Raw genomic sequence first — 12,636 nt, 5'->3', positions numbered from 1 at the left:
AGAGTGAGCGTTTGAACGAGCAGCAAAGTTCAGTTCCCACGAGAAATACAACTTTTGCCTTCAGCTACTGTTTGCAGTTAGGCTGCCAGATAACTTGTATTGTGTTATCTGTGTAATAGCCGCTGGTCTATATATAATGGTGTGAAATGCAAAGATGAATCAAAAAAATATGAGTTTTCCTGATAAAGTACTTGAAGTAGTTATACGAGTATCGAATAGATAGTGTTGTAAAATGTATTTCACAAGTGGAGTAACTAGAAACTCGCTTTTGCCCGCGACTTCGCCCACGTTTCTTTTGTGCGTCCGCTCATAACTTATTGTTGTCAATATCTCGGGTTCTAAGCAACGTATTGCGATAAAACATATACCAGAATTCAAGTTAGATTATCCCCTATACAACTGTGTTAAAAGCATCCAATTACATCCAGTTGTTCTTGTGTGATGTGCGAACAAACATACACATATTGTCTACTAAAACTTAACGAAACCTGCTCACATTGAATGTACATTATTCCTCCTACAATAAATATAAAAAAAATACGTGTGAAAAAAAAGGAGAAAATCTTTTCTTGGAGCACGTCACAAAATTTTCTATAATTATTTATAAAAGAAAAGATTTTCTCCTTTTTTAATATTATTTATCTACATCTGGTTAAGTATTGAATATGAAAATTCTATAATTATTTATATTTTGCGACGTGCTCCAAGAAAAGATTTTTCTCCTTTTTTTTCACACGTATAATGATAGCAAGATCACGCCATTTTTACCTCTACTAATTAACATCAATTTTATTTCTTTCACGATGTCATTCCCTAACAGTCTTTACTTTATGATCAAGATCGCAACTATCAATAATTGACTCAGAACATCAGTCCAGTGTTTGCGGCCCTAATTGGCTCTTCCTGCAAACACAGCTTCAGTAAGCCAATACGTACAAGTAATGACCTTCATTTAATATTTAGTCTCAGGTTCCTTTGTTTCCTAATATCAGGTTTTAATAAATTTTCTTTTAAAAATATAATAATGACGCAATGGTAAAGTGCTTGCCTCTGAACCGAAAGATCCCTGGTTCGATCCATGATGGAAAATGATCCTTTTCTGATTAGCTCGGGTCTTGGATGTTTATCTATATATGTATTTGTTATAAAATATAGTATCGTTGAGTCAGTATCCCATAACACAAATCTAGAACTTACTTTGGGGCTAGCTCAATCTGTGTGATTTGTCCTAATATATTTATTATTATTAGGTTTTATATAAATATAAACATTACAAAAAACCCAAGAAAGGAGTTTTAACAAACTTGAACTCTGAAAAGGTACCACTCCTTTTATGTGCTATTGTGTAAATAGAGAAAATCGTAAAGTGATTCATTCAAACATAAGAACGAAACTGTTGACCGCAATTCGGGAATTTTTGCTCACTCAAACTTAAAAGTTGATCTCTTATTAATGACTAACGCTTTTCCGAGCTTTTGCGCACTCGAATGTTGTCTTTTTCTTTTTATCGTCGCGTCATCCAAGACTTTTTACGTTAATTGTTAGCACTTTTAAAAGTTTCGGGGTAAAAAGCAAAGCTAAGTTGGTTAAGTAAGTTTGAGTTTGAATTTTAACCGATTTCAAAAAAAGACAGAGGACGTTTTCAATTCGACGCTATCTTTAATTTATAAAGAACTAGTGGTCCGCCCCGGCTTCGGACGGGAGAAATATTATGCATATAAAACTTCCTCAAAGGGACAGACAGACAGAGGGAAGCTATTTCGTTTTATTTATACTACGTTAGATAACTATTCTAATAGGATTTTGCATGATTAAGTTTTGCCGATGCTGTGATTTTATAACCTGCTGCCTGTCTAACGGCAACCCTCCTTGGTAATACTGTTGTTTATTTCTATAGAAAGTTTAGTGTTTTTTTTTTAATCTCTAATAATTTTGACTATACTACCAAAAATTGTTAGGCCACGCGAAAGAAGTCGTGGGCATCAGCTAGTACTCTATATAGTACCGATAATGTTAAAGTTAGTGGAACTTTGAGGAGTAAATCGATGCTATCTTGTTTGTACATAAACTATTTATTTATGCAAACTATAAGGTCACTGCCATTGATCCGTTTCATAACTTTTCAACTGAAACTCTAAACAACAATAGTGTTTCACAAATTTTAACTTTATTTCCTTGGCAATAGGGTGCAATTTCTTAAATTCAGCTGTGTGTTACGCCAAAATTCGGTTGCAAATTGAACCTTATGTATATAGGCAGAGTGTCAATACTACAAGCGTTAATTATCGCTGGTACAGAACATGTTACGGACAAGATCATTAATAGGGATTCGTATGTACAGTCGCGTACAAAAGGTTTTGGTTTATCTGAGTTAGAAAAGTAGGTTTGTGTTTCGCGGACACTATTTGATGCCAAAGAATGTTAATTTAACATTTTGACGTAGGTTCCAGCAATATCATTATGCATTGATGCTTCCGTCATTATGCAAGTCTATTCAACTTATTAAACTATATGGGTTAATCAACTTTTACTTGCCTTTGGACAACTGCACTCGGTCCCAGATTAGTTAAAAGGTAACCAATACGAAATTGGTGAATATTATCATCTAACTAATAAACTTCAAAATAAATCTATATACTAGCTTTAAAAATGATTTATTAATTATATTTTTTACCAAAATATAACGGTTGTCCGAGTGACAAATGGGTTGTTTTTATGTTTAAGTCAGTGTCCCCGGACTACTTTTATGCATTGAACTCGTCACCGCCGAAAAAATTTCCTCTAAGACAATAAATATTGCAACACATAACACACTATGAATTTATTATGTGTAAGTGAATCATAACTAATAATTTTTAAAATCTTTTATTCTATCTTTTTTTTTCAAGTTACTCTTGTCCCACAAAATCGTTTCTTTTTGTAAATCCATCGGACAACCACTTTTAAATTACGATGCTAATATGGAGATGGCGCTGAATTAGCGAATACAACACGTGACTCGATGTAGTTTACGATGGTAAAGCAGCAAGTTTGAAATTGCCAACGCCCCCCGCGTTAGTCGGCCAAACTCTAGAGCGCGGAGTGGGTGTGTTTATTGTGTGTCCCCCGGACCGGCGTAAATATTAGGTAAGTACGATCGCTATATTACTGTATTGTTATTTAACAGTTGACAATTGACCTTGACTTTATGTTAGTGGTATAATCCTGTAGAATAAATTATTGTTTTTTAATAGAAAGCTGAAATTATAAAATATGTCGCCAGGACAACCAGTCTTCTGGACCACTAAATCGGTTGTCCATGGGACAAAGACGGTAGTCCGAGGGATATCTAGAGTTGCCCATGGGAATTTTATAGTTGTCCCAAGGACAATGTTATAAAACCTTTGAATTTTATTTGACTGAAACAGTTATATAATTAATGTTCATTAATAATAACTACACTGTGATTTTTATATGTCATTTTTAATTATATATTTAATGCAAGAGTAATTAAACATGATTAACTAACTAAACTGATTGCCTTCGTACTTGTATTGTATAGAGTATAGAGTTAAAGCATATTCAAAGTTTGGAGTCTCGTATATGCACCATATACGAGAGCACAAAGTTTGAAAACATTCTTTATATTTTACTTTTTCAGAATGGGGATGTCTGCAAAAGAAAAATCAAGACGCTATAGAGAGAAGTTGAAAGCAGATCCGCAGAAATATGAAGAACGAAAAAGAAAGAAAAGGGAAAGTTATCATAAGAATAAAAGATTAGTTTCAGATTTACAGCCAGAAGAAAAAAAAATATGTAGAACTATTTGGAAACTCAGGAAACAAAATCAAAGACAACGTAAGAAGGCAATTGAAAATATACTTGCAGATACACCACCTAGCTCTCCAATAGTGCTTCAAGAAATTAACGTACCCCAAGATTACAATAATTGTGAATGTACTCCACCTGCGAGTCCAAGTTCAAGAGTATCTACACCTGTGAGTAAGGAAAGAGGAAGAAAGAAAATTCGCCGTGACAGGACGAAGATGTATAAAGAAAATTTGTGTCTACAACATGAAACTGAAATGTGGAAGAAAAAGTATGAAAAATATAAGAAAAGAGCACATCGCAAAGAAAAAGAAATTATTAAGTTAAGAGAAAAGAAAGAAAAAGAAACCGAAATCGAACGTAATAAATACAAGACACTTAGTAATGCTATCAAAGAACATTACAGCTTATTAAAAAACCGTAAACAAAAATTAATAATTAAAAACATATTTAAAAATATAGATAAAAAAGAAAGACATCGAATCATAGGTCTGCAATGTAGAAGTAGAACAAAAACAACTCAACAGTGGGATGATACAGAATTGCCAAAAATAATTAGAAGCTTTTTTTGCAGGGACGATGTTTCAAGGAATACTGCTGGTAAAAAAGAGACTGTTTCAAAAGGTAAAGAAAAAGCACAAAAACGTTTCCTTTTAGACTCGATGAAAAATTTGTTTAAAGCATTCAAACTTGAGAATCCGAAACTAAAATGTTCCTATTTCTATTTCACAAAAAATCGTCCATATTACGTGGTCAAGCCTACTATAGGTGGAAGGGAAATGTGCCTTTGCAAAATCCATACAAATATTGCAGCTAAAATTAGAGCTCTGAAACAAAAGCGAATAATTGACGCTATAGATCTTAGTGCGGTTATTGCAGAAACAGTTTGTGATAGTAATAGAGAGGATTGCATGTATGGGAAATGTTCAGAATGCAAAGGTAAAAAAATTCAAATAAATGAAAACAGAGTCCAGAGCAAAATTCAATGGACTGAATGGATTAGAGATGAGGAAATTTATTTGAAAGAAGGAAAAACGATTAAGGCCATAAAAAATATAAAGAAACACACGGAGGATACAACACAAAACTTAATTTTGAGTTTGGAAGAAGACATGAAAACTGTGAAGAAACATGTATACAATATGAAAACCCAGTACAGAAGCTTCCGACAAAGTGTTGATGCAATTAAATTAAATGAAGCTGTTGTTGTAGTTGATTTTAGTGAAAATTACAACGCAAAATGCACGGAGGAAATTCAAGCGCATCATTTTGGTGGATCTCGAAACCAAATCACTCTTCATACAGTGGTTGTGTACGTGCATGACAAAGAAAAAACATACAAAGCCTTATCATTTTGCTCCGTTTCACCATGCAACGTTCATCAACCAGCTGCAATCTGGGCCCATTTACATCCGATACTAACATTGATTCGCCAAAATTACCCAGAAATAGACATTATTCACTTTTTTTCGGATGGGCCATTCTCTCAATACCGACAAAAGCTTAATTTTTTCTTGGCTTGCACCAAAACGTTTGTTTATGGTTTCCAATACTTTACATGGTCATATTTTGAGGCTGGTCATGGAAAAGGACCTGCTGACGGGATTGGAGGATACTTGAAAAGAGCAGCAGACACCAAGGTGGCAACTGGCACCGATATAACGAATGCCTTAGAGTTTTATACAGTCTTAAAAGATTCCAGCAAAATCAAGTTATTTTATATAACTAAAGAAGATATCGATTTTATACAGAACAGCATTCCAAAGAATATAGTCCCACTTAAAGGAACAAAAGAGGTGCACCAAATTTTTTCGAGAGTATACGGCCAGTTAAAGTACAGATATTTAAGTTGCTTCTGTGCCAGAGGATTGTGTGAATGCTTACATCCTAAAGTGTACTTACCGTTGCCAGATTTGATAGAAAATTCTCACTCTGCTGAAATCCACTGCAGTGATGATGATATGCCACTAATAGCTTTAACTTCTAAAGCCAAAGAAAGAATTTCAATAGAAGATTTCCAGGGCCTTCACCATGAAAGCGTTTACAAAGCTATTTACGACTCTTCAGAGAACTCTGAAGAAGATCGTGACTTTGTACAGCCAGGGCCTTCAAACTCAGGGCAAAGTAGCAAGTTACCTATAAAAGGCGATTTTTTACTAGTCAAAGTTCATGACACCAAAAGGAAATCGTACCATACCTATGCGTGCATTGCTCAAGACGATATAGAAGATGATGGTGAAATTAGAGTAACATTTCTGAAATGCGTTAAAGGAGGAAAACTTTTTGTGATCAATGAGAATGATATATCGTACGTAGCTTATGAAGATATTGTACGTAAGTTACCCATGCCTGAGTTACAATGTAAGAGAGATGTAAATTACTATAAATTTCCCTTTGATGTTAACGTTTTTGAAAAATAATTTGATTGCTAAATTACGAATTCATGAGTATTATTAGGTTTAGGTCCAAATATTTGTTTTAAGGTTACTAGATGCAGATGGTTTGTTAACTTTCGTCGAAAGTCTTGGGTTAATGAATGATTACATAAAAATAATATTTAGATAAGAATTAATGTAAATGATGGTGTTCAAAATATTTTTAAGACTGACATAATAGTTATATGGTATGTTGATTATTAGATTGTAAAAGGGTTGATAATAGCCATGACTGATTTTATACGTAGTATCTTATACAGCTTATAAAGCCGTGTAGCTTAAGCAGACAAAACCATTTAAGTTTAAGAAACTGATTATTTTTGTTAAATTTTGATTAAAACTTTTGGAAAATTACAATATAATTTTGTTTTGATGAATTTTGAGTGTTTTATTATGCCTCATGATGTGGTATTTCCTAATTCCCTTTCAGTTGTCCAGTGGATTTACTGGTTGTACAAAGGAAAAGTCCTTTGGACAACTAAAATGTCCCCATGAAAAGAAAACAAGTTTCAAGTTTTTTTGTAACAAACACTTAGACATCGTATGTTTATTTTTTATTTATCTGTTATTAATTATAAAATATACCACCAGTATTGTCGATTTTGTAATATTTGGAGAATAAAACTATTTTTATGAAATAATTCACCAAATATAGTAATGGTGGTTGTCCAAGAGTTATATTTCTTAAAATAATTGTGAAGTTGTGCATGCAATTAAGAATGAATTCTCAAAATCTTATAAAATGTACTTCATTTTACACATTCAAAGTATTTTCTTTAACATAAAGTACATTTTACCATGTAAAAAAAAATATAGAACTAGTTGTCCTGGTGACTGATTTTTTAGGACTTCGGCACGTTTACAAGCCAAAAATTAACAAATAATAAGTAAAAGTGCACTGCTCTATACAGAATCATAAAATATAATAAATTTTCTATGTTATAAGACATTTAAATAAGCAAAACAGATTTTTTTTTAAAAACTACAAAAATTTTCGAACTTGGCACTAAAAAGTTGATTCACCCATATAACATGAAGTATTTCGATGGTTCGATGGTTAATCCGTCGAGCATACCTCGAAATAAAGCTCGCAAACCCCATTGCAGAATATTATATTCAGGCAGTCCTGGTTTTAAAATCGGTAACGCATTTTTTATACTAACATGTGTCACTACCAAAAGACAAATCAGAACTAAAGTAAGTACCTAAACACCGCGCCCTAAAAATAAAATCGGCACTTTACAAAGGACGTGAATAAATATTACGTTAATAGAGCCATGATTTGGAGTCGCGAGAGCATGAAATTTTCCACGGAGTCAGGAATTCGAAAAGCGTGATACATTACGGGATAAAACTTGAATCAATTAAACGTATCAAATTAATCGATTACCAAGCTGGTTTTGTAAAAGTAATTTTTGTTCATACATGTATTAAATTAAAAAAAAATCTAGTCGTGAAACATAACAACAGTATATTTATTGAATAATAGACAATAGCTGGGAAAACTTTATAAAGTCACGTCACTGATATTTACTTTTAATTGAGATTTAAAACAACAATGACTTTTCCACTTGTCAAGTCAAGACTTCCAAGAAAAAATTGCCGGCCTTCTGTATCTGTGTCCGAGTGTACCCGGGTACAGTCGTCACTAATTTGTATCGGCTGGATGACGGACAAACGGTCTGATTGACGCGGCTTCATTAGTGAGCCGGACATTGTTTACAATTTCGATGAGTTTAGCCCGCAACTGTACATCAAGTTTACCGACTGATTGTAAATTGAAATTTTTATTTTTTTATTCCTTTCATCAACTAAACGAGTAAAATATATTCAAAATACTATATTTGTTAATTATTTTAAGCTTTAGTAAATGTTTACTTTGGTAGAAATGGAATTCTGTGAACTAAAGTTATGTTATGAAAGCCCAGATTCAATATGGCTTTATATTTGTAATTGTGCCATAAAATTACAATATCTTAAATATATTTATCATAAAGTGCATCGTAATTGCATAGGTGCTCATTTTCCTAGTAAATAAGATTTTTTTTTGTATATATTCAAAGAATATAATAGAATTAGGCATAAGTATTTTTCTTATTATGATTTGTTAAATATAGTTACCTAGCGGGTTGACTAAACTAAATATTTTTTAAAAGATACGAATATAGTCGTCATCAAAAGTGATAAAATTAAATTTAAACTTATAAAATCGGCAACTATACGTAACTCGTTTAGCCCACATTTTAGACGATGACAGATGAAGACCAAAAATTTAAATAATTTGCTCCGAATCCGAAATTGAAAATAACAAATTGAGCTTTTTACGATCCATTAAATCGATCGAGATGTTAATACATTTGTCTCAATAATTCACTTAGAAATGCAATTTAATTGATTTGAGATAAAATAACAAAATAAAATTTTATTAAATAGATATAAATAAAAGTTCAAAATTCCATTAATATTATAAAGGTATAGGTTTGTGAGTATGTCTGATACTTCGTCACGCCTAACGGCTGGGCAAATTTTTCTAAAATTTGGTATTAAGGTACCCGATAGCTCGGATTAACATATAGAGTACTTTTATCCCGGAATTACGCGATTCCAATAGGATTTGATCAAAAAGTCTAATAATCAATGACGTTTTATAGAGGTAAAAGAGATGGCGCTACTGTGCTTAAAAACGCAAGCATTTTTAAAAATATTTACGCGTGTTACGGTACCTCGGTTTGCAGCTATAGGTATTCAAGTTAAAATTCAACTGTTGGTATTACGGCTTCAATTAGTTTTGAACATAATCGTTCCGTAATATTTTTTACAACGACAGTGATATTTATTAGAAAAAAGAATCGTTTTTACTATCAATAATGGATATCAGAGTTATACTTACAAAATGACAGATTTTTTTTTTAGTTCGTGAAATGTATCGAACATTAATCATTCAAACTGTTAAAGTAGAATTAGTTTTTTCAGTATACTGCAATTAATATATATATGACAAGCAGACAGATTTTAACAATGACATTAATAAATCGTACGACAATCAATATGTGTTTATATTGTTTTTAAAAACAAATAATTTACGACCTTTTATTAACTATACGATGCGTGACGAAAGCGGTGGTGGTGTAATGTTTAAGACGCCCGCTTGTGGATCGAAAGGTCCCAGGTTCCGATTCTACTCGTGCCACATGAGTTTGTATACCATCTGACTCATGTATAGTAGTTTTCATCGTCCACCACACCACTTGTTTCCAGTGAAGGAAAACATCGTGTGGAAACCTGCACACTAGTTGATACTTATTAACGTGTGTATGTTGTGTGTAAAATGGAGAAGGCAATGGCAAACCACTCCATTAATAATGCCAAGAGAGTTGTTGTGTGTGTTTCATTCCACGTAATAACCACGGCCCTCAGCCATGAGGAATACAACTACGAAGATGATTAACTATACTGTTATGCATGGCTAGCAGGGAAATAGTAATTAAAATAAAAAGACCAATAACCTAATGAATCTATTCTAAATGTTACTAGATTAGGCAAACACATACCTAATCTATTATTTTTTTATTTATTAGTAGTGGCCTGTCCCGGCTTCGCTCAGGTAAGACCATAACAAATTATACTCCTAAAACTTCCTCTTGAATCCTCTCTATGTGCATCAAATAGATGTTTTATTACAAATCGATAATTTTATGGCTCATTCACATTCAAAAGTCTGCCTGTCTAGTTTAGTACGAATCAATAGAAGTATCTACAAAGCAGTGAACCGGAATATATTACAAACACCAAATGAAGCGTCCACACGCTGTTATTTATGTGCAGTCATTATAATATGTCACTTTTGTAACAGATAAAAAATGTCAACACTTTGTTTTGAAAGCTAAGTGACACTTGTCACTTGACACGCGAAGCTCCCTTTTTTTCTTTTCTTTTTGCTTAGTTTCTATAATGATTAGAGTTACCTCTGTTATCGAAATCAATGTTGGAGACTTTTATCATTATTCTTTCTATGAATATGTGTAGTTAACGGCTACAGCCAAACAAAATTAAAGGAGGTACACTCCGGGAGTGCGCGCAGAAGTGAAAACTTGAATTACGTTGTGAATTTTTGACATCTTACGAATTATCGATCAGGTTACGTGTCCTGATGCGAGTTAAACATTTTTTTTACCCATCAAAAAAAGTGCACAACTACGCTAAAGAAGTTTTCAATTCAAAACCATGTGTGCTATTGCTGAATGGCTTATTTATACCTATATACAAATATACTTTTTTTTCAAACAATGGACAGCGCATTAAACTTTAATTAGTGCAATTTTATAATTTCCAAAAATGTTGTGTCCTTTTCGAAATTAATAAACATCTTAAATTTCCTTTAAGATTATTTTACAACTTTTTTTTATTGTATCACCGCTGATGTAACTGCGTCTCAATATTTGGACGTAACCAATTCGTTCACGATATCATCTCTATCAAGAAGACTTATTTAACAATCCCTATAAGGTTTCACGCCTAAATAATTACCACTATCGTGGCCATAAACAAAATAAGGCTGAGATAGCAGGTCAAATTAATGAAATTGGTTTTTAATATCATGGTAATGAATACGTAAGTGCCCTTAATAAATTCTCTCACTGTGAGAGATAACGCTAGTGGGTCGTGTTTCTTGTGTTAACAGTTAGAATGTGGTCACACTAGAGGTACAAAAAATAGAAAATATTCTTTGTATCGAATTAAAAATTTGAAGACTTACTACAAAAAAAATATAACAATTTCGCACTTATAATAAATATTAGTAGGATTTGTACTTCTTAATGTATTTTATAAATGATACAAGGATACAATGAGCAATGTTAGTTACTCAACCACGTAAATTAAAGTAGACGTGTTTCGATAAAATTTTGTACAATGGTAGAGGACAACTCGGAATTGCACACAAGTTATTTTTATACCGAAATTCCTATAAAGCGAAACTCCGGACGCAGCAACTAGTGATATAAAATTATTCTGCAAACCATATGAAGACCAGATGCTACATAAACTTTATACATACTGTATGTAGTTACAACAAGAAACTAACGTAAAATAAATGTACAATGTAATATGGTAATTAACTTGCACGTGTTAGACTACAAATTAATTGCGCTATTTAAATGTTATGACGAGAATTAAACCAATAGGTACTGCAATAAAATAAACCATTCAGTCCGTCTTGAGCCAAGTTCCAGACTTTTGATGTGCATGTAAAGTTTATCATAATTTAGTAGAAAATAAACACAATTACGTAGAGTCACAGACAGTACTTTGACAGTGGTGTGACAGTGCTGTGACAGTGCTGTGACAGTGCTGTGACAGTGCTGTGACAGTGCTGTGACAGTGCTGTGACAATGCTGTGACTACGGATTTTACATGAACAGATGCTGAAAAGCAACAGCAGCCCTTAAGACGGTCACACCTTCACCTCGAGGTCACACAAACATCGTCCGGCCATAAAACCAGAGCCATTCAATTAAAAAAAAATAATGTTTAATTTTTTACACTTATCCTGGACTTTTTAAACTGATTACAGCTTTGAATCACATCAGAAATACACGTAGATGATATAGAGATAAGCTAATTTATCTGTCCTTATATTGAAATTCAGCTCTTCAACGCTTCAAACAGATTCCAGTATGTTGAAGCATAGGTATTCAGCGCCCGCATCTCGACTGCCGTTCCTCCATTCAGGATCGAAGGTTAAACGAAGCGTTTAGTACATCCCTCTTGGAATATGGCTTCGAAATCAGCGTTGTAGATTTTGGATTCATCTCGTCTCCCTCTCAATTCCGCATGTTCCTTGTTCCATTCAGAGCTGTAACGCTGTGAGGCCCGAGGTCAACGTAAAAAAATATCTTAACATTTTGGTAATCCAGGTGTGATTTTATATTCGATCGCCTTCTGACGTATACCGTGTTCAAATCATTTTTAATGTGTCTTTAAATACATGAGACATCTTGTCACTGAATCACGCTAAATATAATAATTATTTAGTGTAAATTTAGTGTGAATCACAGCTGAATTTCCTGTTTTTTAGATAAAGTGTATTTTATGTTTTTAATTTTAACTTGATTCACATGTTATCCCAGGGTATATTTTCATTTCTTTTGTAATTATTAGATAATTTGGTGTTATTAAAACTATTCTGATGTTTTAAAAACATTTTTTTCACATTTTCATTGACACTAATCGCAGTTTTAGTGGCGCCAACATAATTCCCGTTCGTGAATTCGGTCCCATAATTCCATGGAGCGGGCGTAATCTCGCGGTGGATCTCACGGCAAGATTGGATCGCGATCCGTTTTTATCGGGTTCTTTACAATTTTTGACGATAACTACCGACTTGGTTCTGATT

General features: G+C 33.1%; 2 protein-coding genes across 2 annotated transcripts in view; both read left to right on the top strand.

Annotated features, from left to right (window-relative positions):
* Window positions 1-12,636, top strand: part of side-IV (sidestep IV) — a 251,975-nt gene that overhangs the window by 56,171 nt on the left and 183,168 nt on the right. The window lies entirely within an intron of this gene.
* On the top strand, window positions 3,050-6,619 carry LOC128677009 (uncharacterized). Its single transcript, XM_053757522.1, has 2 exons — window positions 3,050-3,126; window positions 3,641-6,619. Exon 2 carries the CDS (start codon window positions 3,642-3,644, stop codon window positions 6,225-6,227), a length of 2,586 nt encoding a protein of 861 aa, XP_053613497.1. The 5' UTR covers window positions 3,050-3,126; window position 3,641; the 3' UTR covers window positions 6,228-6,619.

This window comes from Plodia interpunctella, chromosome 17 (genome assembly GCF_027563975.2).
Source record: "Plodia interpunctella isolate USDA-ARS_2022_Savannah chromosome 17, ilPloInte3.2, whole genome shotgun sequence".
In the NCBI taxonomy this organism is placed as follows: Eukaryota; Metazoa; Arthropoda; class Insecta; order Lepidoptera; family Pyralidae; genus Plodia; species Plodia interpunctella.
The sequence above is the reverse complement of the archived record's forward strand: the minus strand, read 5'-3'. Positions and strand labels throughout refer to the sequence as shown.

Excerpts from the sequence above, each read along its gene's own strand:
- LOC128677009 (XM_053757522.1), top strand. The coding sequence starts at position 3,642 with ATGGGGATGTCTGCAAAAGAAAAATCAAGACGCTATAGAGAGAAGTTG.